At 33.9% G+C, this 26,142-nt stretch overlaps 1 protein-coding gene across 1 annotated transcript in view; it reads right to left on the reverse strand.

Annotated features, from left to right (window-relative positions):
* Positions 1–26,142, reverse strand: part of RB195_008865 (uncharacterized protein) — a gene marked incomplete at both ends in the record, with an annotated part of 54,600 nt that overhangs the window by 7,801 nt on the left and 20,657 nt on the right. Inside the window, 14 exons of the mRNA XM_064195576.1 lie at positions 2,718–2,855; positions 4,600–4,736; positions 8,814–8,899; positions 9,932–10,068; positions 10,345–10,471; positions 10,846–10,938; positions 11,000–11,048; positions 11,272–11,370; positions 12,557–12,655; positions 12,772–12,875; positions 18,186–18,308; positions 19,097–19,160; positions 20,221–20,367; positions 22,730–22,812. Of these exons, the coding sequence (XP_064046721.1) occupies positions 2,718–2,855; positions 4,600–4,736; positions 8,814–8,899; positions 9,932–10,068; positions 10,345–10,471; positions 10,846–10,938; positions 11,000–11,048; positions 11,272–11,370; positions 12,557–12,655; positions 12,772–12,875; positions 18,186–18,308; positions 19,097–19,160; positions 20,221–20,367; positions 22,730–22,812 (1,486 nt within the window). The remainder of the gene's footprint in view (positions 1–2,717; positions 2,856–4,599; positions 4,737–8,813; positions 8,900–9,931; positions 10,069–10,344; positions 10,472–10,845; positions 10,939–10,999; positions 11,049–11,271; positions 11,371–12,556; positions 12,656–12,771; positions 12,876–18,185; positions 18,309–19,096; positions 19,161–20,220; positions 20,368–22,729; positions 22,813–26,142) is intronic.

The raw sequence follows: 26,142 nt of genomic DNA on the forward strand, positions 1-26,142 counted from the left end.
GCAATTGGGGAGAAATGAACGGAATCACCCCCCTCTCCATGATCTACGATCCCGTATACGAATACTCCACCTGAAATCCGTACCACCTCACATTCGTGGGGTGATGCCTTCAAGTCAAATAAGCAAGTCAATTTTTTTTTCTTGCCACTGCTGCAATATAGTACCACTGATTGATTTGTAGGAAAAAACATTTTTTATCTTTTGTTTCCCATCACAGTTATTTCCCATCACAATTATTATTACCGTTATTATATAGCATGATTATCATAGTCAGGAAAATTAAAATCAAATATTTTTTGCTTTCAGATTTAAAAAAAAACCCTTAGAACCAAGTGTGACAGAATAGTTAAAATCAGAAACTACTGAAGAATTTGCAGAAGCGAAAGTTGTAGATTTCAGGAGTTCGAATAAAAGTAAGTTTTTTTCCTCACAAAGAAAAAATTGAAAAGATTTCTTTATTAATTTAACATTCATCTATACTAAAATTACTTGTTATATTATTTACATATTCTTTTATTTTTATTTATTGGATTTTATTGGTGGTTTCAAATATAGAAAAATTAACAGTTGTATCATAGAAATCGTAGCGAAAATAATAATTTGGTCGAACGAACGGAGATCTTCGTTTACTCCAGCGCTTTTTAGGATGCCTTTTGTTCCCATATCCTTTATTTCCGCCGTTGGATTGTGTTTTCTAGGCGATCCTGACTGGAAATTAGAGGTGAGATATTTCACATCAGTGGAATCTTATTAATGTGTGTAGAAATAAAATTCCATCAACTCCTACTGTAATAACCAAAAATTCAAAAGTACAAAATATGGAAGCAATTTAAATTTTGAAGTAAAAATGATACGAAAAGTAAGGAAGAGAATTTTAAACACGAAGAAAAAAAAACCATTCTGGATGTAGTTTTTAATTGATTTTCTTGAGCTGTAGCCAAGATTGGTATTGATCGTCTTTATTAACGATCAGCTAACGCTTCGGCGATATCGTCTTCGTCAGAGCCTGGAAAACTCAAAGCCGTTAGGGATTTATCCTCTCAGCCGCCTCATCACCCTACAGAAAGCATCCAGGCGGTAGGCAAACTCAAGCAGCAACACATAGGCTAGTACTTACCTCATTAGCTAGACCTGATAACGCAGCAGACCACCACGTCCCACAACTACGAGTCACAAGGGTTTTATATAGGGACCTCAGGGCCCGCTCCGTAGATCAAAACCCGCATAGGTCTTGATATGGGGATAACACGTCTGTGATAGCAATGCACTCATCCTTCTTGTTCATTTTTGGACTTTTGGCAGTTATCCAAAAGGCCTCTAGTGTTCTATGTGCTGTGATCTCGGACTCGTAGGATAATATGCGAACTTCTACCTCCACTTCGGAGTTTGGATGACATATTCTACGGTGTGCTCCAAGTGGGGTGCAGGTTTTAGATTCTGCGAGTCCATCTAGATGCTCCTTGACCCTAATACACAGTGGACGTCCCGTTTCCCCTATATAATCGTCACCGCACAACCTGCACGTGATATGATACACCATTCCTGATATCATGCAATCACCCTCTCTGACATACGGGCAAACCACGCAGCTGGGAGTTGTGCAGAGCCGATCATACGCACGATTACGTACCAGCTGACCTTTGAGGTTCGTTGAAGGTATTTCCACAATCCTCACGTCATCCTCTACATCCTCTAGACATGCCGAGATTCAAAGACAGTCGAACATAGGCAATACACTCTGGATGCTTTTTTAAAAGTCCATTTGACAAACGAGATATGAAGAGAAGAAAACAAACATCTCGGGGAAATAATCAATCCCTATCGGCGTGTCCATGACAGCAATATCGAATTTTTTTCTCCGCCGTTTTCTGATCAATTACATCGTTCTATGAACCGTGGAAAACAAGCTTTAAACAGGGAGCGATTATTTTTTTTCAACGTTAATGTTTATAAAACATTAATCGAGCATCTACCGTGACTGGCTAGCGTTGAACATTTGAGGTTCGTTAGAATGGAATGTTAGAAAATTTTTCTAAAGAAAAATCCACTATGGATGCGATTTAGTGGGGAATTTTCTTGATGGGTTGGTGACGTTCCTGGATCGATAATTCGATCCAGAAACTAAGCTAATTCCAAAATCGTTTTGGTTAGCCTATTCAGAGTAAAATAAACAACAATAAAATAACAATAGAATAGAAAAATATATGATAGAATGATAATAGTAATAATAATGGTAATAACAATAATAATAGAAAATAAAAATAGCCCTGGATAAGGCATGGGGCATGGGAACTGATCACGTGCATCCTCAAAAATTTCCGGAAAAGCTATTTGGATGTTTGTATAGAAGCTTAAAGCGGTCCTTCTGAATATGATGTGTGAGAACCTGCGTAGAATTATCTGAGTATTGAATTAAAAAATATTCCCTATTTGGATTAATTGGTGCAAAATTGTGGATAGGTTTTTTTTGTCATAATTCATGTGGACCACTCTGTATTTCTGTTACATTTATCTTTTTATTTATGGGAAATGTGGATAACAATTTGAATCCAACAAAGATCCATTTATCCGAGACAATACGTTGATTCAGCTGGATAAATGATCCTGGATAAGGGGTGGATGCATGGATAAATCACACTGGATACAGATTTGGGTCTGCTTTTGAATAAAATTCTAGAAAAAACCTCAGGAAACCAAGGAAATCTAAGTGAACCCACCAGCATTGCCCTTTCCCGGTGTTCGTCAATCCTCCCTCGATAGCAGCACCACGTGGAACGTTGATCTTCTCCAAAACAAGCACATCTTGTCCGTGTTCTTTTAATCGTACCGTATTCGCCTCCACATCTCTCAATATCCTGAAAATCGTTGCAATTCACGATGGAAACATCCTCATTCAACACACTCTTTTATTGTATATAGCAAATCGTTCTGTGGTGGTACCGTAACCGAATGGTGCTGTAGTCGCGTCAAAACGACATCAGGTTCGCTGCAGTTGCGTAGGAGATTGCAGAGCGGTTGGGATCGATATGGGACCCTTGCTAGCACCAATCATCGCTGCAGTCCGAACGAGCTAGGAATGGTCCCAGCTCGATCACCGTGGAACCGCTTCGAACGCAACCGTATCGAGTTTCAGTTCATTTTAACTTGACTGTACTATGAAAGTATCAGAGTTTCAATGTATTTCAATGTCTAAACAAAAAAAAAAAAGAAAAATAGCCATTTTTGTTGCTTTTTTCCCCACGGAAAATTACAGAAAAAACCCTATGAAAGAAAAAAAAACAGAGATTTCATTGCAAAACACAACCCGGTCGGAACGACTGTGCAATATTAGGTGGACGGTTGAGTTCAAGACGACGTAGTTTTCAACCATATCTGGGTTTTTACTTTTATATTAGAGCAGAGCGCCACTGGCGACTATCTTCCAAATCGTAAGCGGAGTTGAACGAAGGTCCCATCTGGTGTTGGCGACTACTGTAAGTCTCTCTGGAATGGGGCGGCAACAAAAAAAAACAGAAATGATGCAACACGAACCCCGTAGACTGTTAACGACGGACAAAGCATGACTTAGGATTTAGGTCTACTGATACTGTAGTCGATGAAGTTAGGGATCTACGGATCACCAGAATCACCAATCAATAAAGATCACCACCACCAAAAACCCTGTGAACATTAACTACTTCCACTAGGACCGTTGACCCCTGAGTTTAACTGATATAGATAGCCTGAAAACGGAATTTTTTGCTCAACTCGAAATTTTCTTCAGAATAGATGAAAGTTGTACTGTAGTGCAACAAAAATTGTACTCGTACTATTGTATTCTGTAAATAAAACAACATGTAAATTAAATAATTGCTGGAAAAGAGGAGAAAATACGAGAAAATATGATCATATGGTGTAATTTTGAAAAAAAAAACAATCCATGCAAATACAGGTGTTGTATTCGATCTACTTCTTTCTTCAACTATGAAAATAAATGATCCGAGTAGATTTTTCCAGAAAAAAGCTATTAGATATTCTGAGACATAACGTCTTAATTCTTTAACATCTTTAGGCCAGAATTACATTAATATTAATGTTATTAATATATAACTATTGACTTTTATATTGATATTGACACTTTATATTTATACATTAATTTTTATCGATATTTTGTAATAAATATTTAATAGAATTTTATTCAAAGAGAATAATATTAGCCTAGCTTAATATTCGAAGAAGTAAATGTATCGTAATTGCCGGCTGGGCGGATTACTTCTCTTTTTTGAATAATTTAATAGTTCCAGTAAAAGCTGCTTGAATTTGCAGCGGCACACTAAAATGAACGTTTTCGAATTCCTTCAGCAAATATGTCAGATACATCTTTTTTCTCATTTTTCAAGGTTTTTTACATGTATCTGGTACTATATAATGTAATACTATATTTATTATATCATTGAATTATTACAATACTATCATACTATTGATAAATCTTTAGTTATATTGAATTTTATTACAATATTATTTTATATTATCGTTATATCTTATATCGTATGGTTATATTTATATTTATATTGTGTATCTTCACCAAGAAAAAAACACCCAATGAATATATATCCTTACCTGTTGAAGTCGTGCTTGTCTACGGTGAGGAATTGAGCATGATCCTCCCTAAGAGTGATCGTAGCCGCTCGTGGACTATCGTTCACCAGCGCCAATTTGCCGAAGTCATCACCTTCTTGAAGCGTGCAAACCACTCCCTGTAACAGTTCCGGTTAAATCCACAACTATCAATCAAAACAGTTGCCAGTTTTTCCTTCAGAGAAGAAAAAAAGAAAAATGATAAGAATCCACGGACGACGGAACGACAGACAGGCTGACTGACAGATCACCATACTTTTTGTGCCATCCAAAAATGGGCCAAGATAATAGTGTTCAGCAGCGTTCCAGGCGCACTGGCCACTTCGAAAGCGACAACCAGCATCCAAAGATGTGAAAGACGACTTTGGGGTCAGATTTGTGGGGAGAGTTCAGCTTTTTTTTAAACAGTTCAGTTCAACTTTTTTCAGTTTTTTCTTCAGTTTCAGTTCAGCTTTTTTTTTAAACTTTTCAAACTTCCGCCTACACAGCCGCAGTGTTCTCTGAGACAAGTCAAAGTTTGAGCGCGAGAGAAGTGGAGGAACGTGAAATGAAGGTGGACAGAAAAAATGGTAACATGGAGAAAAGTTGTGCAATTAATTAAGATGACAAGATAAATAAGATAGATATGAAGAGTAAGATAAATATGGAGAGTTGAAAAATAATATTGAAATTAAAATTGGAATTGAAAATGAAATTGGAATACCGAAAACTCGATCAGAATACAATATCAGTTGAGTTAAAAATTAAAATTGAAATTAATTAGAATTAAAAGTGAAATTAGAATACTGAAAATTAATTGTAAATAAATTTTCAGCTACTATTATCTACCAAAGAACAGCCTTCCTTCAGAGAACGTTTATTTTGCAAAAAAAAGCAAATCCTTTCGTCACAGCCAGGATTAGATCAATGTGGAGGAGTTTCGACTGGGATAGCATCTCAATCCGCAGCGACAGGGCAGATGTGATCCCTTATGCGCCTTCGTGAAACTTCACAAAACATCCGCTGTGACCGCTGAATCTACCAATATTACGTTCGGACGTCCCTTTTCTCGGATTACGATCAAATTTTTCATCCTAATTTCATTTAGAAAAGTCATATAGAAATCGAAAATAAGTACTGGATTCAGAATAATTTATCCAGATGGATGTACGCATTCTGGTGGACGGCTGCCGATTGAATTTGCTCTTAAAAGAATAGAAAATAAAGTAAAAGTAAAATAAAGCGTTGATCAATGGATTAATATAAGAGAATAAAATAAAAAATCGTATGAACATCTGAATAGTAAAAGGTGAATGTAAATATGCCCTAGTTGATCAATGGAATAATATAAGTAAATAATAATCTAAGTAAATAAAGTCGAATGTAAATATCCCCGAGCATTTTCGAATTTATTTACCACAAAATTTATTTCTCCAAGAAACGATCGGGTGTTCCAACGAGTATCGTGTTTGTCCCAAGCAAAAAAAAAATCTAACGAACAAGTAGTATTGTGTAGGATGGCCGGAGAAAAAAAAGCGCCGAGTATTTTCTCCACGGTATTTATCGTATCGCTTCTAGGACAAACATACTGGACAATGGAACGAGTAGGTTGCTGAGAAGAATGTCAGGAGGAGGAGGAGGAGCTGTCGTTATTCTACGAGGAATCTACGAAGCTGAATGATTAAGGAAAAACTGTGATGATTCATTTCCCGGAAAACGTGTACAACTGTACACGTTGGTTATGCGAATTTGTTATAATATACATTATTATTTATAATTATTATACTATATATTGTATATAATATCATACTATTACATATTTATATTATATTATATTAGATAGCACAGTTGGAGACGTATTTTCCGGAAAAGGGATCCATAGGCGTCGATTTTAAGATAGTTGAGGAGTGTCAACGTTTCTACGGATCCTCTGCTCATTTCCTTCACACTGAATTCTAACTGACCACAAATTTTAGAATATTTACGAACGTATCTTCTATTTTATTCTCCAAACACTATTACGTATTATTATTATTACTATTATTATTATTATTATTATTATCATTATTATTATTATTATCATTATTATTATTATTATTATTATTATTATTATCATTATTATTATTATTATTATTATTATTATTATTATTATTATTATTATTATTATTATTATTATCATTATTATTATTATTATTATTATTATTATTATTATTATTATTATTATTATTATTATTATTATTATTATTACTATTATTATTATTATTATTATTATTATTATTATTATTGGCACTGCATTATATTACTTATTTATAGAGCTCTCTACTGTTCTAGAGGAACCGGATACTCTCTCTCAACAAAAAAAAAATCCATGAAAATCCCTAGGTTCAAAGGAGAACAGAGAACGGTTAAGAATCGGTCGCATCTTCGACGAACGTCTGATCCTGGAGCGATTTTGAGCACCGAGATCGAATGAACGAAAATGGAATGGACGATGAGACGATTTCGAGGACATGGTTTCTTTTTGTCGTGGATTTTGAATAAAAATATGCGCTTCAAAAGGGCTCACGTAGCTCAAAGAATTGGTGGAAAGCATTCGGCGAGAAATGATCCTCAAAATCGCGCGTTCTTGATGTCAGCGGTAGTCACTTGAAAAAACTGAGGAAAACATAATTTTTCATCAACGAAAGTAAGACGGTGTTAAATCTTGAGCCTTCTACATCCATTATTTCGATACGGTGGCGCTCATCTCCCCTAAATCCGATTTTTGATCTCCTTATATGTCTCAATATTCGTATTAAATATTATATGAAATGGAATCGAACGAAACATTCACCTACCATTCATGATTCATTCATTTCATTCATACTTTGAGGGCAAAATTATATTTTTCAATCTAATAACATTCTCAGGGTCTGAATTTGAATTCGAAAATAAATCTCTCAGGATAATCACAAAAATGTTTAGGACTTGAAAAAAATATTCCAATAAATATTCGACTATTCATATATTCATTCCGAATATTATCCTATGCGTTAATATTTGTACTCGTTTCGCGTTTTGCACGCAACATGAAACGAGTTGGCGAGAAATTGCGAGAAAAAATCGCTAGCATAACTGATTGATTTAAGTAAAATAAAATCAAGTGAAGAAGTCCAGAAAAATGTGGAATTTAGCGGAGATGGAAGAAAAATTCACACTTCATTTCGCACGTATCAAAGCGCAGCGCAAAACTGTAAAATAGCGCGGAAAACATCAGCAAAGCGATTTGAAGATGAAAAACCATAAAATCGAAGGATAGAATTAAGGTCATTGCCTCCTAGGATCGGAAAAAAAGAATGCGGATTTCAACTGGAGAACATTTCTGTGCAATCTATTGGAAAATTTCCATCACCACCGTACTATTGCTCATCTACACGTAGATTTCGTTTTCCAATGCGAGTCGACGATAAGCATAATGAGTGAATGCATGAATGAGTATTCGAACGAATGAATGAGTGAATGAATGGGTGAATTAACGAATGAATGAACGAAACAAGGGGTGAATTCACAGAACAATGAAAGATACAAGTCTATTTCGGTCTACAACGTGAGTTGACGATAAGGATAATGAGTGAATGTATGAATGAGTATCCGAATGAATGAATGAATGAGTTAACGATTGAACGAATGAATTAATGAAATGAATTAATGAAACAACGAGTGAATTCACGGAAGAAAAAAAAAGAGATAGATAGATAGAAAGAAAAATAGAAATGAATAAAGAAGGGAAGAAAGAGAAAAAAAATAAATGAACGAGTGAATGAAAGGAGGATGAATGACTAGACGAATAAATGAACGAATGAATGGATGAATCGTATGAAGGAAGGAATGAAAAACCACTAAGTTCCACTGACAACCTGAAACTTTTTTCTATTTATTTTATTTTTTATTTTATTTTATTTAAGTTCATAGATAGACTCCTGTACAACATGAACTCAAAACAAACAAGGGTCCACGTGACAACGCCCTCTCCCCACTTTTAAAAAATCGTTTTAAATTTTTGATGAAACAGTGATTTTCCAGAATTCCACACTTTTTTTCTCGGAAAACATTCTACCTTCAGAACATTAAGTTATTTTAAGAAAAAAAAGACTAGAACTCGACTAAAACTGTATAATAGCGGATAGAAGTATGGTAGAAGAGAAGAAAAATTCTGAATTATCCAGAATATCTTGTACCTTTCCATGTATGCTGACATCAACACTTCCACGTAGAATAATGTACCAATTCTTCCCGGGATCACCTTGATGAAATAATACTGTACCTGCAAAAATTTTAGATTAGATCTAGATCCTGTAGATCTGATGTGGAAAGTAGTGGGACCGAAAAAAAAATGAGTCTGATTAATCTATGCAAAATAAAAAGCGGAAAATCAAAAAATTGAAGAGTGTTAGAGAAATTTTTCACAACAATAGCACCGACAAGAAATATGAATAATTATGGAAAAACGTTGAATAATTAGAAAAACAAAATTCTGTGTTCAAGGGCCAAAAGCTATTATTTTTTATTTATATATAATTTTATTATTTATTATTTTACTATCATTTATTTTTATTTTTATTTTTATTTAATCAATCTGCTTGGGATGTGTCCCCGTTCACTGTGTTCACTTCAATTCAGAATCGGTTGAGGTTCATGGACGTGTAACTGTCTTACTATTATCCTTTAAACTATTATAATACTTCGTAAATAACAATAAAAACACAACAATAAGGTGCTAAATATGTTTTGATAGAAATAAACTAATTAAAAGAATAAATAGTTGAACAAATTAATAACAAATTTAAAGGCATCACCCCACGAATCTGAGGTGGTACGGATTTCTGGTGGAGTATTCGTATACGGGATCGTAGATTATGGGGAGGAGGGTGATTCCGTCCATTTTTTTCCTAATTGCCGTAGAAAAAGGCCCGGTAGGTACGGCTTCGAGCGTTCCGGTGCGCTATTTTCTACAACGAGTTCGATTGGAGCGCGCCAGCTTTGTGCACGCGCCGCATCTTCCGGACAGTTTTTTACGGTAATTAGGAAGAAATGAACAGAATGACCCCCCTCTCCATAATCTACGATCCCGTATACGAGTAGTCCACCTCAAATCCGTACCACCTCAGATTCGTGGAGTGATGCCTTTAAGTAAAATCTGTACTTGACCCTATTCTAACCCCAAGGGTTACAGATCCTTCAAATAAGTATTCCTCATTCAAAATTCTCTTAGTTTTATTTGTTGATTTGAGCACAATATAAATAAAATATTATGTCAATATTCAAGCGGAAATAAGTTTCGTGTTCAGCAGCGCACCTGCGTGAGTGTGGTGCTCGTATCCGATAACGGTGGCCAGTTCACGTTTAACCATAGTGCTGAGATGAGACAGAGCCTTCACGTGCAACAACTCCTCGTAGACGAGTTCCAATTCTTCAGGGGTTCGATCCTGAGGCCTTAAATATTCCAAATAACTGCAGATGAATGTCAATTATAGAAAAAAAATCAGTGAAATGAAGAAAATTCGCTGTTGTTTCATTTCCTGCTGAGAAAAAAAAAACGGAAATTCGTTGCTGTTCTTCTTTATTTAGTGGTGAAAATTCCATTTTCTGACAAATTGTTTAATTTTCTGCTGAGAAAAAAAAAGAAAATTCGTTGTTCTCCTTCACTTAGTGGTGGAAATTCCATTTCCTGATAAATTTTCTTTTTCCGCCGGAAAAACGAGGACTTACAACTTTTTTAGGATCATCCGAAATAGTGCATCTGGTCCAACTGTACTCAGGAAGAAAACCGCACTAGCCAGATCTTCTCGACTCGGCACCTCCTCCTTCAAGCGGAGATCGTTCACGGGGAATCTTCCTAGGAAAAAATAAATGAATAATAATGAAAAACAACCCGATAAAAAATAAATATGAAAATAAATAAATAATAAAAGTCAGTGAAAAAAGCTCTGAGTATTTCTTCGAAGAAACAAAAAAAGCAGGATAAGGAAAAAGAGGAAAAAACGTAATTGACTGGATTTTTGGCGTTGCCGTTTAAAATTACTTTTCATTACAATACGTAAAGCCTTTTCTTTACATTATAATACATAAAACGTTTCCATTTAAAAATTATTTTTTTTTAAAAATTGAAAAAACATTTTGGATGATTGCTTCGAACGAACGATGCGAACGGCTGGGAATGCGTAGATCTTCTAGAGAAAAGCACAGAAAAAAAGAAACGAACGATCCTACCCGGAACTCCATTTGTCATCCGTCGATCTGGACGACCACCATCTATCCATCGATAACAAACCATTTTATCCACGAATTGTAGTTCGCTAGTGACTAAATGGCTTCAATTATTAGTGGTTCCAACTTGAAAAGTTCAAATTTCTCTATAACTTACTATGACAAATCACGTTATGTTCCAGAAGTGTCTGCCACATTCCGCTGATCTGAAATCAGCTAAAATAATCTGTGCTGATTTGTGAAAATCTTTTGTGGACTCCGAATCCAAGGTTCAATGCGCCTCGGTATGACCTAACATTTTCAATTTCTATTCATTTTTTTAAAGGTTTTTTTTTGCTTTAAAATAATTTCCTTCTTCATTTAAACGGTGCCAATCCCACTTATCTATCAGGAATTCTTTGAAAATTCAAAGAGAAAAAAAAACCAAACCTGAAATCGTGACAATGCTGGGGAATGAGCACCAATCGAGACGGATAAATCCAATAACCAATCAACCATTTCGCTGCCGATCATACAATCAGCATACGGCTGGAAAACAGAGGTAGAATTATAAATAATCGCATTTTTTTGTATTATTTTATTTTTTTTGTATTATTATTATTAGTAGTAGTAGTAAAAGTAGTAATAATATTGTTGATAGTAATAATAATAACAATAATAATAATAATATTTTTTTTACTAAGTGTTATGATCAAAATTAAGGACATCTAATGGACGTTGAGAATTCTCGGATTTTCTTTGCAAACTAACAAACTTTCAAAGCGAATCCGATTATGGACAATCGGATACAGTAAAATAGAATATAGTGGCCTATAATATTAGGAAAATTAAGAAATAATTCTAAAAGATAAGCAAAAAAATACTTGCTTTTAGAGATACAAAAAAATACAAACACGGGGAAACAATCAAAGATCGACTGTTACTCCACTTATATTTCCAGAGACGCGGTGAGCTTTTATCCAAAGTCCCATTAATGATAAAAATTAGTACATAATATTGTTTTAAAGAACTTTTTTTTCCCTCAAACTTTGGCAAATTCCCGCCTGTTTTTCAGCGTGCTTAGTCTTCTGGATCCCATCTTTCCCGTAATCGTATTTTTGTGGACATTTTGTCCATCTCCAATTGTTTGAGATTTAAATGTTTCCAAACGAAATTCATTCATATTTTTATTTTAATATTTTCAAAAGAGGACTGATCTGATTTTCTCGTTCTTTCAAAAGGAAATTTTAACCGTTGCCTGAACGAGCTTCGCAAAACAAAAAAAAAAAACTCAACCGTATGAAAATCGCAGCAGTCCAATTTTTTTTTAGAAAGAAGCTTAATTACACATTTAATTTTTACCGTAATAAATAAAGCAAGTCGACTGATTTCAGGAGAAAAAACAGGAAAGAAAATGTATTCGACGTTTTTCCTGAATTTCCCTTGATTTTCCTTTTCCCGAAAAAAAAAAGAATAGGACAACGATAAATAGAAGTTATGATGACATCGAACGGAAAAAAGGAATACGTAAGAAAAAAAAAAGAAATTAGTCAGAAGAAAACTCTGGATGAACGAAAACGAACACCCAGTGGGCTACAGTACATATATTGGAATTCAACACAAAAAAAAATGTTCAAATTCCAGAAAGATCAGAGAAAATCGAGTTCGATACTCAAAATGTTTCGTTTGAATGATATTACCGAAGGAAAACTTCGGAAAAATCGATAAAACCTACCACTTTATGAACGATTCGTTCACGAATGAGATGTGGAGCTTGTGTGATCATCGCATGTCTCAGCTGTGCGCCAACTTCTAGGATTCGAGCTTCGAATGACTGTAAATATACGGCTATAGCTGCCGAGGACACTTCGGGCAGCATCACCACTGTAGCACTGGTTGAATGAGCGAATGGAATCGAATGAATGAATGAAGTGATGCTGGATGGCTTACAATAGAATTATTAAATTCAATAATGCTCCCTTGATCGTGCGGCGTATGTTTTGGCAGCTGTTCCAATTCGGTTTGCATCGCGGAAACGTCGAACGATGATGGTCCTAAACGGAAAACAATCATTGTCGGTAGCGGTGGAATTCGAAGGATTTTTCAATGGGAATCCGTTCGACTTTCGACGAATCTCACCGCGATAAGATATTTATTGATTTTTTGACGATGTTCGGGGGCGCGAGCAAAAAATCAATTAGTAACTTGGACTACCTTAACGTGGGAATATGTAGCCTCTTGTATACGCTTCATCAAAAATCAATAAAATTTAACTTTATCTTTAATTATCATTTATTTATTATTTATTTCTTTCGTCATTATTAATTATTTATTTCCTGTTTATTATTATCATAATCGCTTATTGAATGAATAAATAAATAATAAATTTTTGTTTGTTTACTATTTATTTATTCACTCAAAAAACGAATCAAATCAAAACGATTTCCAACAAAAAATTTCAGAGAAGAGAAATTTCATCATAGAGAGGGGGAAAAATTATCGAATTGAATAAACAAAACTAAAAAATCAGGCTGGATTCTCTGGGAAAAAAATCAAAAAAAAAACAAGTAGACAAGTAGGGTTTTCTGGAGGAAGAAATTAAAAAACAGGCTGGATCCTCTGGGAAAAAATTAAAGAAACAGGTAGGGTTCTCTGGAAAAGAAATTAAAAATCAGGCAGGATTCTCTGGGGAAAAATTAAAAAACAAGTAGGGTTCCGTGGAAAAAAAAAACTTAAAATCAGGCTTTGTTCGCCGGCTGAAATCGATGTTATGAGGTGAATGCGATCAGCAATGCGAGTCAGCTAGTATCATGGATGTAAACTATTCCAGGGCACGATGTCACTCGGTTACTGCTGCTCCCGCTGCTGCTGCCGCCGCTGTCGTTGCTGTCAACAATAATCCGAATCACGAATTATCATAGAGCGTGGTGCTACCACAACCACCATCACCCCTCCGTCACCACTAACTCAATCCATATCGCAAGCAAGTTCCCTCATCGCCCTCAATAACTGACGTTCGATCGAAGGATCGATCCATTTATGAGAAAATTTTCGAACAGGACGCTCCGAACAGAAAAAGACTCTGTTGTTATTATATTTTATGAATTATTAAATTATTAATTTTATTTTTATTATATTTTATGAATTATTAAATTATTAATTTTATTTTTATTATATTCTATGAATTATTAAATTATTAATTTTATTTTTATTATATTTTTTAAATTTATTTTGTTTTACTATATTTTCATTTTTATTGCTACTACTAAAGAATGAGCTAAACACCATTAAAAAAATCCACACAACTGTAAACAAGCGTCTTTTTCGCCTTTCTCCAGTCCATAGGCTGAGGTGCTTGGAAAACAAAGCAGAAAAAATTCCACTGCCATAATTTATCATCATGAAATTATTATGACATAATAAATTTATAATATTTATTTTATTAATTTAATTTAGGACGCGTAGTCTACAGTTTAATGACTAATAACAATTCATGGTAGTATTAATTTATAATTTAATACGTAGTAACAATTTGTAATGTTTTAATTATTTACAATTTATTTATTTAATTTACAAAAAAAAGATTGAAACGTTGACGTATCAACCCTATTCCGATGCGCCAACGCGTTTTACAGCAATTCGTAATCGTTAGGGTTTTCGAGGGAATGCGTGTGTTGCCATTATAATATTTAATTTAATTTTTAATATTTGTATTATTGCATCCACATATAATATTGATACTAATATTATTGTCACATTCGTTATTATTTCTGTATTATTTTATTAGTACTATTATTAATACTATTGTTATGATTTTAATACTTATTAGTTGTTCATTGTCAATTTTTTGTTATTATTATTTATTATTGTTATTATTTGTTATTATTTAATATTACTACTAAGTATTACCATATTACTTATACATTAATTATATACTAAACATTATTTACTTATTAATTATTGCGAATTATTTATTATTACGCTATCCTTGTAGAGATTTTACAGAGATTGTTATATTTTCATCATTATTTATTATTTACGTACCGGAAAAAGATCCCGTTTGATTCTTCCAAAAAAAAAATCAGATGCACTGAAAGGTGCAAAGGGGAATAAATGCTGCAATTTCGCTGGATCGCTGACATACATGATTTTATAAACCAGACACACATAATTCTCATTTTTCACGTGTTTTTCACGTGTTCTGCTATTTTGCGTATGGATAGTCCATATAGGATCCATTGGCAAATATCAATGAACGATAAACAAATCCGGGGAAGAAAAAACATCCAAGGGCATCAGTCAAAAATCAAACAAAATCAAGCGAGGATAGCATATTCAGTGGAAGGTTCAAGAGTAAATTTATATTTCTTTTTTTTTTTGCAATTAGAATAGGAGGTAGTTTCCAGAGTGATATTGTCAGTGATTATCCATCCGAGGGGAGGGTGTAGTGTAGCGGTTAGAGGTTCCGCTTCCTGCACGATCGGTCGGAGGTTCGAATCCGCCCTGGTGCTCACCAAGCCCTTCATCCCTCCTTAATCCATCCGAGGATCACCATCGCCATGTTAACAATAGGGTTTTCTTGGCCCACTAATTTAGAATTACAGCAATAACAGTAATAATAATAATATTAACAATAATAATGGTAATAATAAGTCAATTAATAAGAAGAGAAAGGAATAAATTTGAAAGAATAACCTGACTGCAAACAAAATGATTAGATGAAAAAAAAGCGGAATGAAAAATAAAAAATAAAAAGAATATAAAAAATGTATAAAAAATAAGAAGAAGAAAAATATCAGACAACGTATAGCGTATCCTAATGTATTCGTACTCCAATATAAGTTTTTAGAAAAATTCTATTGAAAGGTTTTCTCAGATCCGTTCTCAGAAAAAAGAAAAAATTCAACGAGTCCTACACTAATCGGGGTTTTTTTTGTGACTGACGTTATAAGTAGGTCACGAAATGAGTGGAAATAATTTCTTTCTATCTCCACATGTATGAATAGTCTAGCATTCTAAGCAACTTGACTATTTCTCTGTGGATATTTCCAGATATAAATCAGCCAATGCCTGCTATTAGCCTACATTCACCAAAGTCTTTGTGATAGATCTTAAGGAATAATGATGCGCTCGAGGTATGGGCGGTTACAGTAAGAGTAAGCTTACTAGTAAATTAAGCCGAAATATCCTGTTTGGATTGCAGTGCTGACCATGAAAAGAAGCTTAAAAGCCCTATACCAGGAAATTAAGGGCGTTGAAAACTTCCCGCAGCCAATTCCCATTCCCTCCAATTATCCAGGTGGAAACAATGTGGAAAACGGCGATTCCGCACCGATTTTCTTCTCTTACGAGGCACCAAATAACGTGTCGCGTCTACGCGAACAGGTGTACGCGCCGCGTCCACGAGCGAACGCGGCGCGAAAAAAACATCAAATTTCTGTAGAAATAGAGGTTTGTGGGTAAGAACCCCTTACAATCACAGAAATTCGACACTATCGATATTCGATGAATTGAATAAAATTGGTTGGAAATCAAAAAATTGCCATGTGTTGCGTGTCACTTTCGAGAAATTTCAATAGAAAAATATCCGGAAGATCGAGGAGTCCGGCGATCAGATGTCGAAAAACAGATGTGCTACCACCATACCCAATTCATCCGCAGATGTAATCAATAATATGCTGAAAACGAGAAAAAAAAGTAGGAAGCAGATGAGAAAATATTCTTTCTGAGAACCAATAATCGTGAAGTGTAGGAATTTTCGGAGCATATGTGTTACCCGTGTGAAACAAGTCATCTGCTGTAGATTACGGTAAAACCAAACCGGTTGAGGTAAATTTAAGAACATTTAGTAGGATATCTTTTTTTTTAATAATTTTTTTTGCGCTTTTAGCTGTGAGATTTAATCGGTGAAAAGTGATTTCTTGACCAATCTGAAACGTCAGTCAAAAAAAAAGTACTTCCAGAATCTGTTAAATGTTCTCCTTCCTTCCGAGAAGAAATCTTAGAGTTGTTCGAGTGAGATTTCATTTAAACGAATATTATCTTATATTTACATTTATTTTATTATTTCAGGTTTTTGAGTTCTTTCAATAAATAGAAAAATTCATTGAAGATTCCAAATTTGAATGCGGCTCACGTTCGTAGATCCATTTATGTGTGCTAATCCATAATAATTCTATATGTTTTATTTTATAATGAAAATTGTTGAATTATTTGAGTTGGAGAGGACTATGTAATAGACATTTAGCGTTAAAAAAGCTAACAAGAGAAATAGGCTGTTCTTTGAGAATTCTCTTCTGGTTGAGAAATGTTTTATCTCATTCCGTGGAAAACTCCCCCGAAACAACCCAATAGGAGCTCAAATTGAGTTTATGGTAACAAAAATGATCGATGTAGGCTGTGAATCCCTCAATCCATCTTCATCCATTGGGTTTTGAGGTACCGTAGTTCCGGAACATTTTTAAAAAATACATAATCGCTTTCTGGAATTCTACTAGACAACAAATAATTCCTTGGATCGACGTTAGTCTGACATGGAAAAGTTAGTTGGGGAAAAAAACTGAAGAACCGAGACACAAAACGGAAATAAGACGGACGGACATTGAAGGATACCGTGTAAAAAATATGGATTTAATTCCAGAAAATGTTCAAAGAGATCAAGGAAATGGTAAAATCTGAGGCCTGTTATGGAAAATAATGAGTGAATACTATCAGGGAGCTCTTTTCCTCGTAATGAGTAAAGGATAGTAAATAAATAAATAAATAAATAAGTTAATTAATTAATTAAACAAATACAGAAATAAATAATAACAAACAATAATGATATATTAAATAGAGGATAAGAGGAACGTTCTCAAAGAACTCAGAAAAACCAAAAGGGTGAAATTTGGTCCGGATTATGTTTTATTAGTTTTATTTAATCAATTATTTTGAGTTAATCTCCCTTTTTAATATTTTTTCCTGAGTTTTAATTAATTAATTAATTAATTAATTTATTTATTTATTGCGCTCAAAGGTGTGCCCAGAATAAGAGACAAGGAGTGAATACAAATAAACAATAGAAAATCCAGCAACGAGAAAAAAGTAGAATAAAATAAATAATAATTAAAAAATAAAAATAGTAGAACATAATTCCGACCCGATTTCACCGATTTCACCGAACCGGACCCAATTTTTTTGGTAATGGTCTTTTCTACATTGAAACCATTGAGCTGGTTGGTTGGTAAATACATAAAGAAGTCCTAATTGGTAAATCCTAAAATATTCGTGCTAGAAAGAGGAAAAAATTCAGTAAAATCTGCAGTAGTCCGGTTTTTTTTTTACCAAAATGTACAAAACAAATGAACAAGCAAGAAAAACCTAACCTTCTCGATATTCCGGTGGATACTGTAGGCTAGCGTTAATGCCGTTCACGTCACCGTTTAGATGTGAAGGAATAGTAGTGCCGTCAACTTGTGAACGTGAAGGCACCAGATGGGAAGGCACAACTGAAAAAAGAAGAAAAAAAGAGTGAGTGAGGAAGGACAGAACTGGAAGAAGAAAAAGAGTTACTGTGAAAGGCACAACTGAAAGAAAAAAGTGGGAGCAACTGGAAGAAAAAGAGTTACTCAGGAGGGGGGAAAAACGCAAGAAAACCCCCGACGCCATGAAAAATGTCGGTGTCGAGCCGTTCAAATAAACGATTCGACATAGAATGCCACATAAAATTCGTCACTGAATGATTTGCGGGTATGTGGAACACGTTTATCCTAGAAATATCCTGGAAAACGCCGAAAAAACACCAGATGACGATGAAGACACGGAGGTGATTGTGTGGAAAATGGAAAATGCTGCACGTTTCCATTTTCCACACCGCTGCTCGGTGCAGCCAGCAGTTCAAGCACGCGAACAAATACATCCGGAAATTCGAATACTGCGCGAATATTGAATGCGGATAACAATGCGCACAGAAAACGACGATTTTCTGCAATAGTTTAGTATTTCATGCAAGGGGGGGGGGAATTCTTCGCTTTGCACACAAGCTTTCGTGGATTGAGAATCCATGAAAAATTTCCCGAACGAATTAGAGAAATTCCACTTATAAAATCTAACTAGAATTCATCTAGAAGTTAAAAAAATTTTAACTATAACTAGATTTTTTTCTGGAACTAATTTTCCAACGGATATGGTACACAAAAGGAAATACGATGAAGGTGAGGATTACCCTGTACAGCCTCGTTCCTAGGAAGAAAAAGAAAAAAAAACTCAGGAAAAAATCCGGAGAAAAAAACCTCACTTTGCTCTTCAGATAGCATATCTTGCATAACAACGATGAACGGTTGCAGATGATCGGCGTGTTTCTGGAAAAAAGCAAATTAACAGATTTTCACTAAAAAAAATAATTTTTTGATTTTTATTATTACAAATTTTTCTCATCATCATTAAAAGAGAGAATTAATTGGAAATGGTTCCTCATGAAAGAATCATAGAGATAATTCCAGAAAAAAAATACAGCAATTTAATGGTCAATTTCAGAAAATTTTACAAGGTTAAAAACTAATAGGAGGGTAGGCGGTGTGATTCAGTGATTAAGTTATAACTCAGTGTGAATCCTTAAAGATCCAACTTTTTACGATTCTCATGCCCAATTTGATGAGAGACGGAAAACGTTATCCGAAATTTTATCGCTAAAAACTCTAGCGAGTTCTCGCTTGCAAATCAAATGAACTGAAGAAGTTCAGAATAGAGTTTTAGAAATTTAATGTCAAAGAGTTTTCCTCGAAAAATTTAGCTGGGAATCGTAGAATTTAAAATTTAAATTAATTTAAATTCATAAAATGTTTCTTTCATGAATTTTGCTGGAAACCGAGAGCTCTCAGATTTTTTCAGATTATCTCTCAGGCAAAGTTCTGTTCTTTGTTCTATGTATGTGAGGAGATAAGTTAATCGGTTAAGCTTCCCTTCTCCTTTTCCACCGTTTTTTTTCCTGAGATCTGTTCAAAATTCAAAGTAATGGAAGTAGCGCTCATGTACAGAAATCGTGGTGATTGAAAAAAAACAAAAATTGAAGGAAAAAATAAAGAAAAAAAAAAGCAAATGTGCATGACAGCTATGATTGGACTACAGTACAGAAAACTTTTTTTTATGAAGTACTCAATTCATGGCTAAAACGGTCCCATTAACTTTCAGCTTTTCGTTCTCAGAGTTAGATGAAAGAAAGGAGAAAGAGGAACGAGAGGAAATTCATCGAAAATGGACTGTTCATGCATTTTAGGTTGCTACCGCTCTATCTGCAATGAATTGTGAATAGAAAATACACGCACGAGTTCAGTTGTCTCTCAATTGATCTTTGGAACCGTTGACGTTGCCGCGTTTTCCATTAAAAAAAAAGCCGGACCATGCGTCATGCGTAAAACTCACATTATAGAGGCCGACGAAGTGACGTTGTGAGATTCGAACGAATTCCGCTTGTCGAGTTACGATCGCCGAACAACAATGACGGTCGATGTCAAGTTCACCGAATAACGAACCAGCCGACAACGAACACAACGGGACGGATTCTGATGTCTGAAATGGGACCCGGAATTCGTGAAAAAGGGCTCAGAACTGTTCAAATTCACTGTTATTTTTATTGATTTATTAGCTCGCTACTAATCTATTATTATTATTATTATATTATATTTTATTATATTATATTATTATTATTATTATTATTGATTAATATTTTTAAGTACTGATTTATCATTTTCAACATGTTTTTATTTAATAATTACTTTTATTACTATTACTTACTTATAGTACTACTACTACTATTTATTATTATTATTATTATTGTTATTATTATTATTATTATTATTATTATTATTATTATTACTAATATTATTATTACTATTGTTATTATTATAATTATTATTATTATTATTACTACTCACCTATTTACTTACTTACTTACTTAATAATTTTACTATTTACTAATTATTTACAATTATTAACTCAACAATCAATTTATTATTGTTGATACTAATTTTTCGAATTTACTCAACGACTATTATAGGCGTTTAAATAGGGACGACGACGATTATACACTCATAAATTACTGTAATATGAATCCAGAACAGTTCTAGAAGAGAAATCATCCAGTATACATGTAGTTGTGGCAGTTGTCCGCCTCATCGACGTAGCGTCATCAACGCTCCAACAACTTTTTTATGCATGAAATTCGATTCGGCAGCTTGAAATTGCCACTCTGGCGAAATTTCACGTAGACATCTCATCTCAAGAGAAAAAAAAAACACGAAGAGAAATTTGCTATACGACCCAAGAGCGGTCTGCGTCGTGCACGACGACGATATCTTGACAACTACCCTGAGGCAGTTTTAATAGATTAATCACGGAGGAACAACGAAATATTTACGTACAGCACTCAGAAAATTCATGAACGTACGAAAAACCTCAACGTGATTGTGTCATTGAGAAATTTGTACTCCCCGTAAATTAAAATGGAAAAAATTTTCGAATAGGATCATCCACAGCTCATTGTGAGTTTTAGAAGAACGCAGTGTACATTTTCTAGGAACTATCCGAAAATAGAGTAATGCAAATCGAAAAAAGTTGATTTTTAGTCGCGAAAAAAGGATTTTTCCAGAAAAAGGAAAATGGCCCAGAGAGAATCAAAAAATTCCTTTTAAGCGAAGAAAAAAAAACAAGATATCCATGGCATCAGTATTAATGTATGTAGCAGTATAGTAATATAATAATATTATGAGTGCTTCACAGATGTAGCAATAAAACAATGTAATATAATGTTTCTAACAAATTGTAGATTATTATATTCAATTTCTGCACATTTTCTCCCGCTTATGATTTCAAATGAATTTTTTCTTTTGTTTCCTTCCATGTTTTATGATTGTCTTGTACTAATAAGAGAGGTAATAAACCAAAATCAGATCGGGAACAAACAGTCGTAAACATATGGATTACCATGTAAGGAATAAATGAATAATTAAAAGAGGAAATTAAGGTTTTTTTTCTCTCAAAAGTGGTAAAAAAGATATGCAATGACCAAGAACTTATTTATTCATATTTTTACTTTATTAATAGTTCTCCAATATTTCGCTAAATGAAAATAAAAAAACGAATAAAAAATGATTAAAACGAAAAACGCGCGAGTTTCTTTCTACGTCAAGAGAAAATATCCGTCACAACAACTAATCATAGGAGCTGATCCAGTCAGTAGAATATTTAACTGGACGTAGAAATTCATTTATATGGCGAATAGACATTTGTTCCATTTGGATTAGATGGGCACACGGGCAAAAACCCGCCTTTATGGGAAAAGGAGTTCTTGTTGTTGGGAAATCTGTTGGAAAATTTTAATTGAAGTGAAAATTATAATATATAAATAGAAGAAATTTGAAAGAGAAGAACAGCTACTCGATAGTTTAGTGAATTTTGAAGGAAAAAACAGTTATATGGTAGTTTGAATGGTTTATTCTGGAAATATTTTCGCTGCTCAAGAGTTCCATGCTCATTCCTGCAGAAAATTTCATACAACCATTGATATTAAAGGACAAATATTATTATTTATTATTATCCTTATTATTCACTATACTATACTACTGTAATGCGTTTATTTTAATTTTACTATTATGAAGATTTTCTTAAAAGCAGGATTTAACTTTTCGAATTTTTTTTTGTCATAGAAGTCATTGCAACAATCCGATAGCTATCACGTACTGATCCGACCCTCTGTATTTTCCCTCAATTCAAATTTTATGAGTATGAAAATTATTGAGAATCACCCGATTGAGAAAAAAAACGACTAAAACACGTCAATCGATAGGTATTAATGGTGAAACTGGGATTGAGAAAAATAAGAAGAAAAAAATCATAGAAAAAAAAATTAGCGACACGCGCAAAAAAAACTTACTGGATAGTAACCAGGTAAAAATAGTTGAACTTCACCAGCCAATAGAAGATACCAGTAAGATGTACGATCGCCCTTGTTGAACACTGAAATTTCAAATTCGATATAAAACTTTATGAACAAGAAAAAAAAAAGATAGAAAGAACAAAAAAAAAAACGAAAAAAAATGTAGCAAATTCAGGGAAATCCATTCCACAATTGTAGCGGTTGTTTCCCAATCGGGAAGGGAAAGAAAAAGAAAATTGATAGTTTATTATTCCAGGATACCAGTCATGCAGTCAGTCACGAGTGCTCTTCAAAATTAGTAGAGCAATAAACAATAAACAATAGAGCAATAATAAGTAACTATAGCAGTTAGGTAGTTGTAAATAGCGGGAAAAAAGTCTCAAAAATAAAACCGAAAAGATGGGACCTAGAGGAACAGAAGTGATCGTGTTGTCTAAAAGCAGAGCACGATTCCCGGAGCCCCGCTAGAAGATAAGGAAAAGAAAACGGAAATTAAATTCTTTGAAGAAACATGAAAACAAGAGAGGGAGAGAGAAGAAATCGATAACAGTTGGGGTCTATCCTCCTCTTCATTCTCGCCGAGAAATTTTCTGAGGGAAAAATTGCGGTCTTTGATGAAATATTCTGGAAATAGGTACTTCCAGATAATGTTTTGGATAAGAATTAGATGAAAATAATCAAAATAACCTCAGAAAAAGAAGTAAAGAGGACAGAAAATAGATTGAATAAATTAAATAAAAATAAATAAAATAAAATAAAATAGAAGGGAAGGTGTGTATGTATATATGCATACATTTGCCTGCATTCACATCCATGGGACCCAAATAAAAGAGATGTGATATGTTTTCTAACTACATATAAAGCGTGGTTTATACATGCAAGAATGACACGTGTTCCACCATTTCGCTGAGGAAAATGGCTTTTCGGAAAAAAAAAAGACTAAAAGGGTCGTAAAATCCATCGAAAATTTCCCAGGCTTGTTCTGAAAAGATGCAGAAATATTTTTACTGAGACTTGAGAGGCTTACAACCAAGATATATATATATCCAAGCGTATGCAAGAAGAGGGAAAGAGGAAGTGGCAGGGACGCTCCGGTCTAGAACGGAAATATATTTTTTAAAGAAAAAATTCAAGGTGTGGCGTCTCATCGTCTTGATCTATCTTTCAGCGAAATTCTAGGTCCGTTAAGTTTTTCTATTTTTTATTATTATCTTTTCTCATTTTTTATTATTTATCGTTCATTATCATCGCTATATATTTAAATTTCTAATTTATTATCTATTTAACTATCTATTCACCTACGTGCCGGTCCTGAAATTTCAATTACAAAAACTGCTTTATTTTAAATTCATCTTCATCAGTGTCCATTAAAATCCGGGTAGCTTTAAGAAATGTCCTTCAAAAGAAACAATCATTCAGAAATAGATTTATATAATATATTATATTTTTGGACATATTTTTTTAATACCTCTGTCTCTGTTAGTGAACCACCGATGTATGTATGACTCGAGCGCAGATAAGATTAAAAGTTTTAAGATCGCTACTCTCGCATGGGGCTCTTTTTTTCGCTTTTTTCTGTTTTTTCAACTCGTTTCCAACAACAAAAAAGATTTTTTATTATTATTACTATTGTTGTTACTACTATAACTATTATTATTGTTATTATAATTATTACTATTATTGTTAGTATTATTATTTTTGTTATTGTTATTATTATTACTGTTATTATTATTATTATTATTATTATTACTACTATTATTATAAACTACTATTATTATTAATCTTCACAAAATTTACTTTCCGGCCCTTTCACATCCTGGTAGTGCTTTCGTTCCAATTCCATGCTAATAAATGCTGAATGTCGCCATTCCATTATTCTTTTTCTCTCAGGATCATTCCAGCACATGATTCAGCGCATGGTTAATGAGAAATGCGCTGCTGACTTGCAGTAGTAGGCGCCGATCCGATGAAACAACTCCATTAATCGTATGATTATAGGGAAAAAATTCTAGTCGGGTCCGGAACGTCTACAGTAGCAAATTTTACATTATTACAATAGAAACGTATGAAGTAAAGCGATTAGATGGATGAGTTGAAGGATGTGTGGAATAAAAAGTAGTGTTGAGTCGAGGGGAAAAAAAAACGTGAGCAAATTTCCCCTGGAATGTGTTGAGGATCGGGAAATACCTGAACGAATGAACCAAAGGCTCCACCGGAGGCGGAGCTACCGTACCTGCTGGGTTACAGTAACCTAAAATAAGCTCTTAACAATTAATGGAGTGTAGAGAGAATTCACTTAAACAATATGCTTCCTACTTTAAACCACTACTCTTCCATCCGTTATGAAGGAAATAAAATAAAGTACAGAAAAAAATTGAAAGAATAAATGAAGAACGAAGTACAAAGAAAAGAGTAGATGAATAAAACAAAAATATAAGACAAACATTCATCATTAATATTTATTAGATTCGTTCATGTGGAAAAATCCGGGAAAAAAAGAGCGTTAGAAAGAAAGCATCAAAAACCTCAGAAGATTTTTAGGGCTTAGGTATAAAGACGAATTTGTCGAAATCTTAGGGTCAGGATGGGGCGAAGTTTCGCCAAAACTAGAAAACATTGAAAAAAAGACTTTTTGCAACAGTAACTCCATAGAAATCCAGGATTTCCATGTTTCTTCGCCATATTGCTACATTAGGAGTATGTTAGAGGTATGAAATATGGGAATTGATTAGATCAAAAGTGCAACACAAAAATTAAAAATAAATAGAAATAATGAATAATAAAAATGATAATAAATAAAATTGCTAATTTGTAGTACGAAAAATTGTATATGCAAAACATAGAAATTGATTATATCAACGATGAACAACACCACGAGTAAATGAGTTGAGTGTAGCGCCTACATAGAACGAGACCTCATCAACAATTCATAGAAATTACCCCAGCACATTCGGTTTCAGTTGATTGCTTATCAACTATTTCCATAATCTTATCGGGCCTACTTGACGATCACCTGCTTGAAATTCGCCCAACAGAAGAAAAGAAAATGGAAAAAGAAAAGGAAAAGCGATGCTGTATGCTGCGGTAAAAAAAAAGATGTTTTGCATTTCGCATTTCGCAAAACACAAAGCAAAAGATGAAACGCCATTTCCAGCTCGACTATCATAACGTTTAGCATAGGAAATCATCCATCCCATTAAAATTTATGGTATTGCTTACATATGTAGAACAAGGCATCTATCGAATCCTTGAAATTTTCTTCCAGCCGAACTCCCCTCAAATGTGCCGGAAAATCGGAAGGAAAAGTGGAAGAAAGGCTTCTTTCTCCCTCCTTTTCCAGAACCTCACCTCAAGTCTTGAAAAAAAAAACTTTTAAAGGATATTTTCAAGATTTTTCCTCTGATTTTTGG

The sequence above is a fragment of the Necator americanus genome, chromosome III, assembly GCF_031761385.1.
Source record: "Necator americanus strain Aroian chromosome III, whole genome shotgun sequence".
Classification (NCBI taxonomy): Eukaryota; Metazoa; Nematoda; class Chromadorea; order Rhabditida; family Ancylostomatidae; genus Necator; species Necator americanus.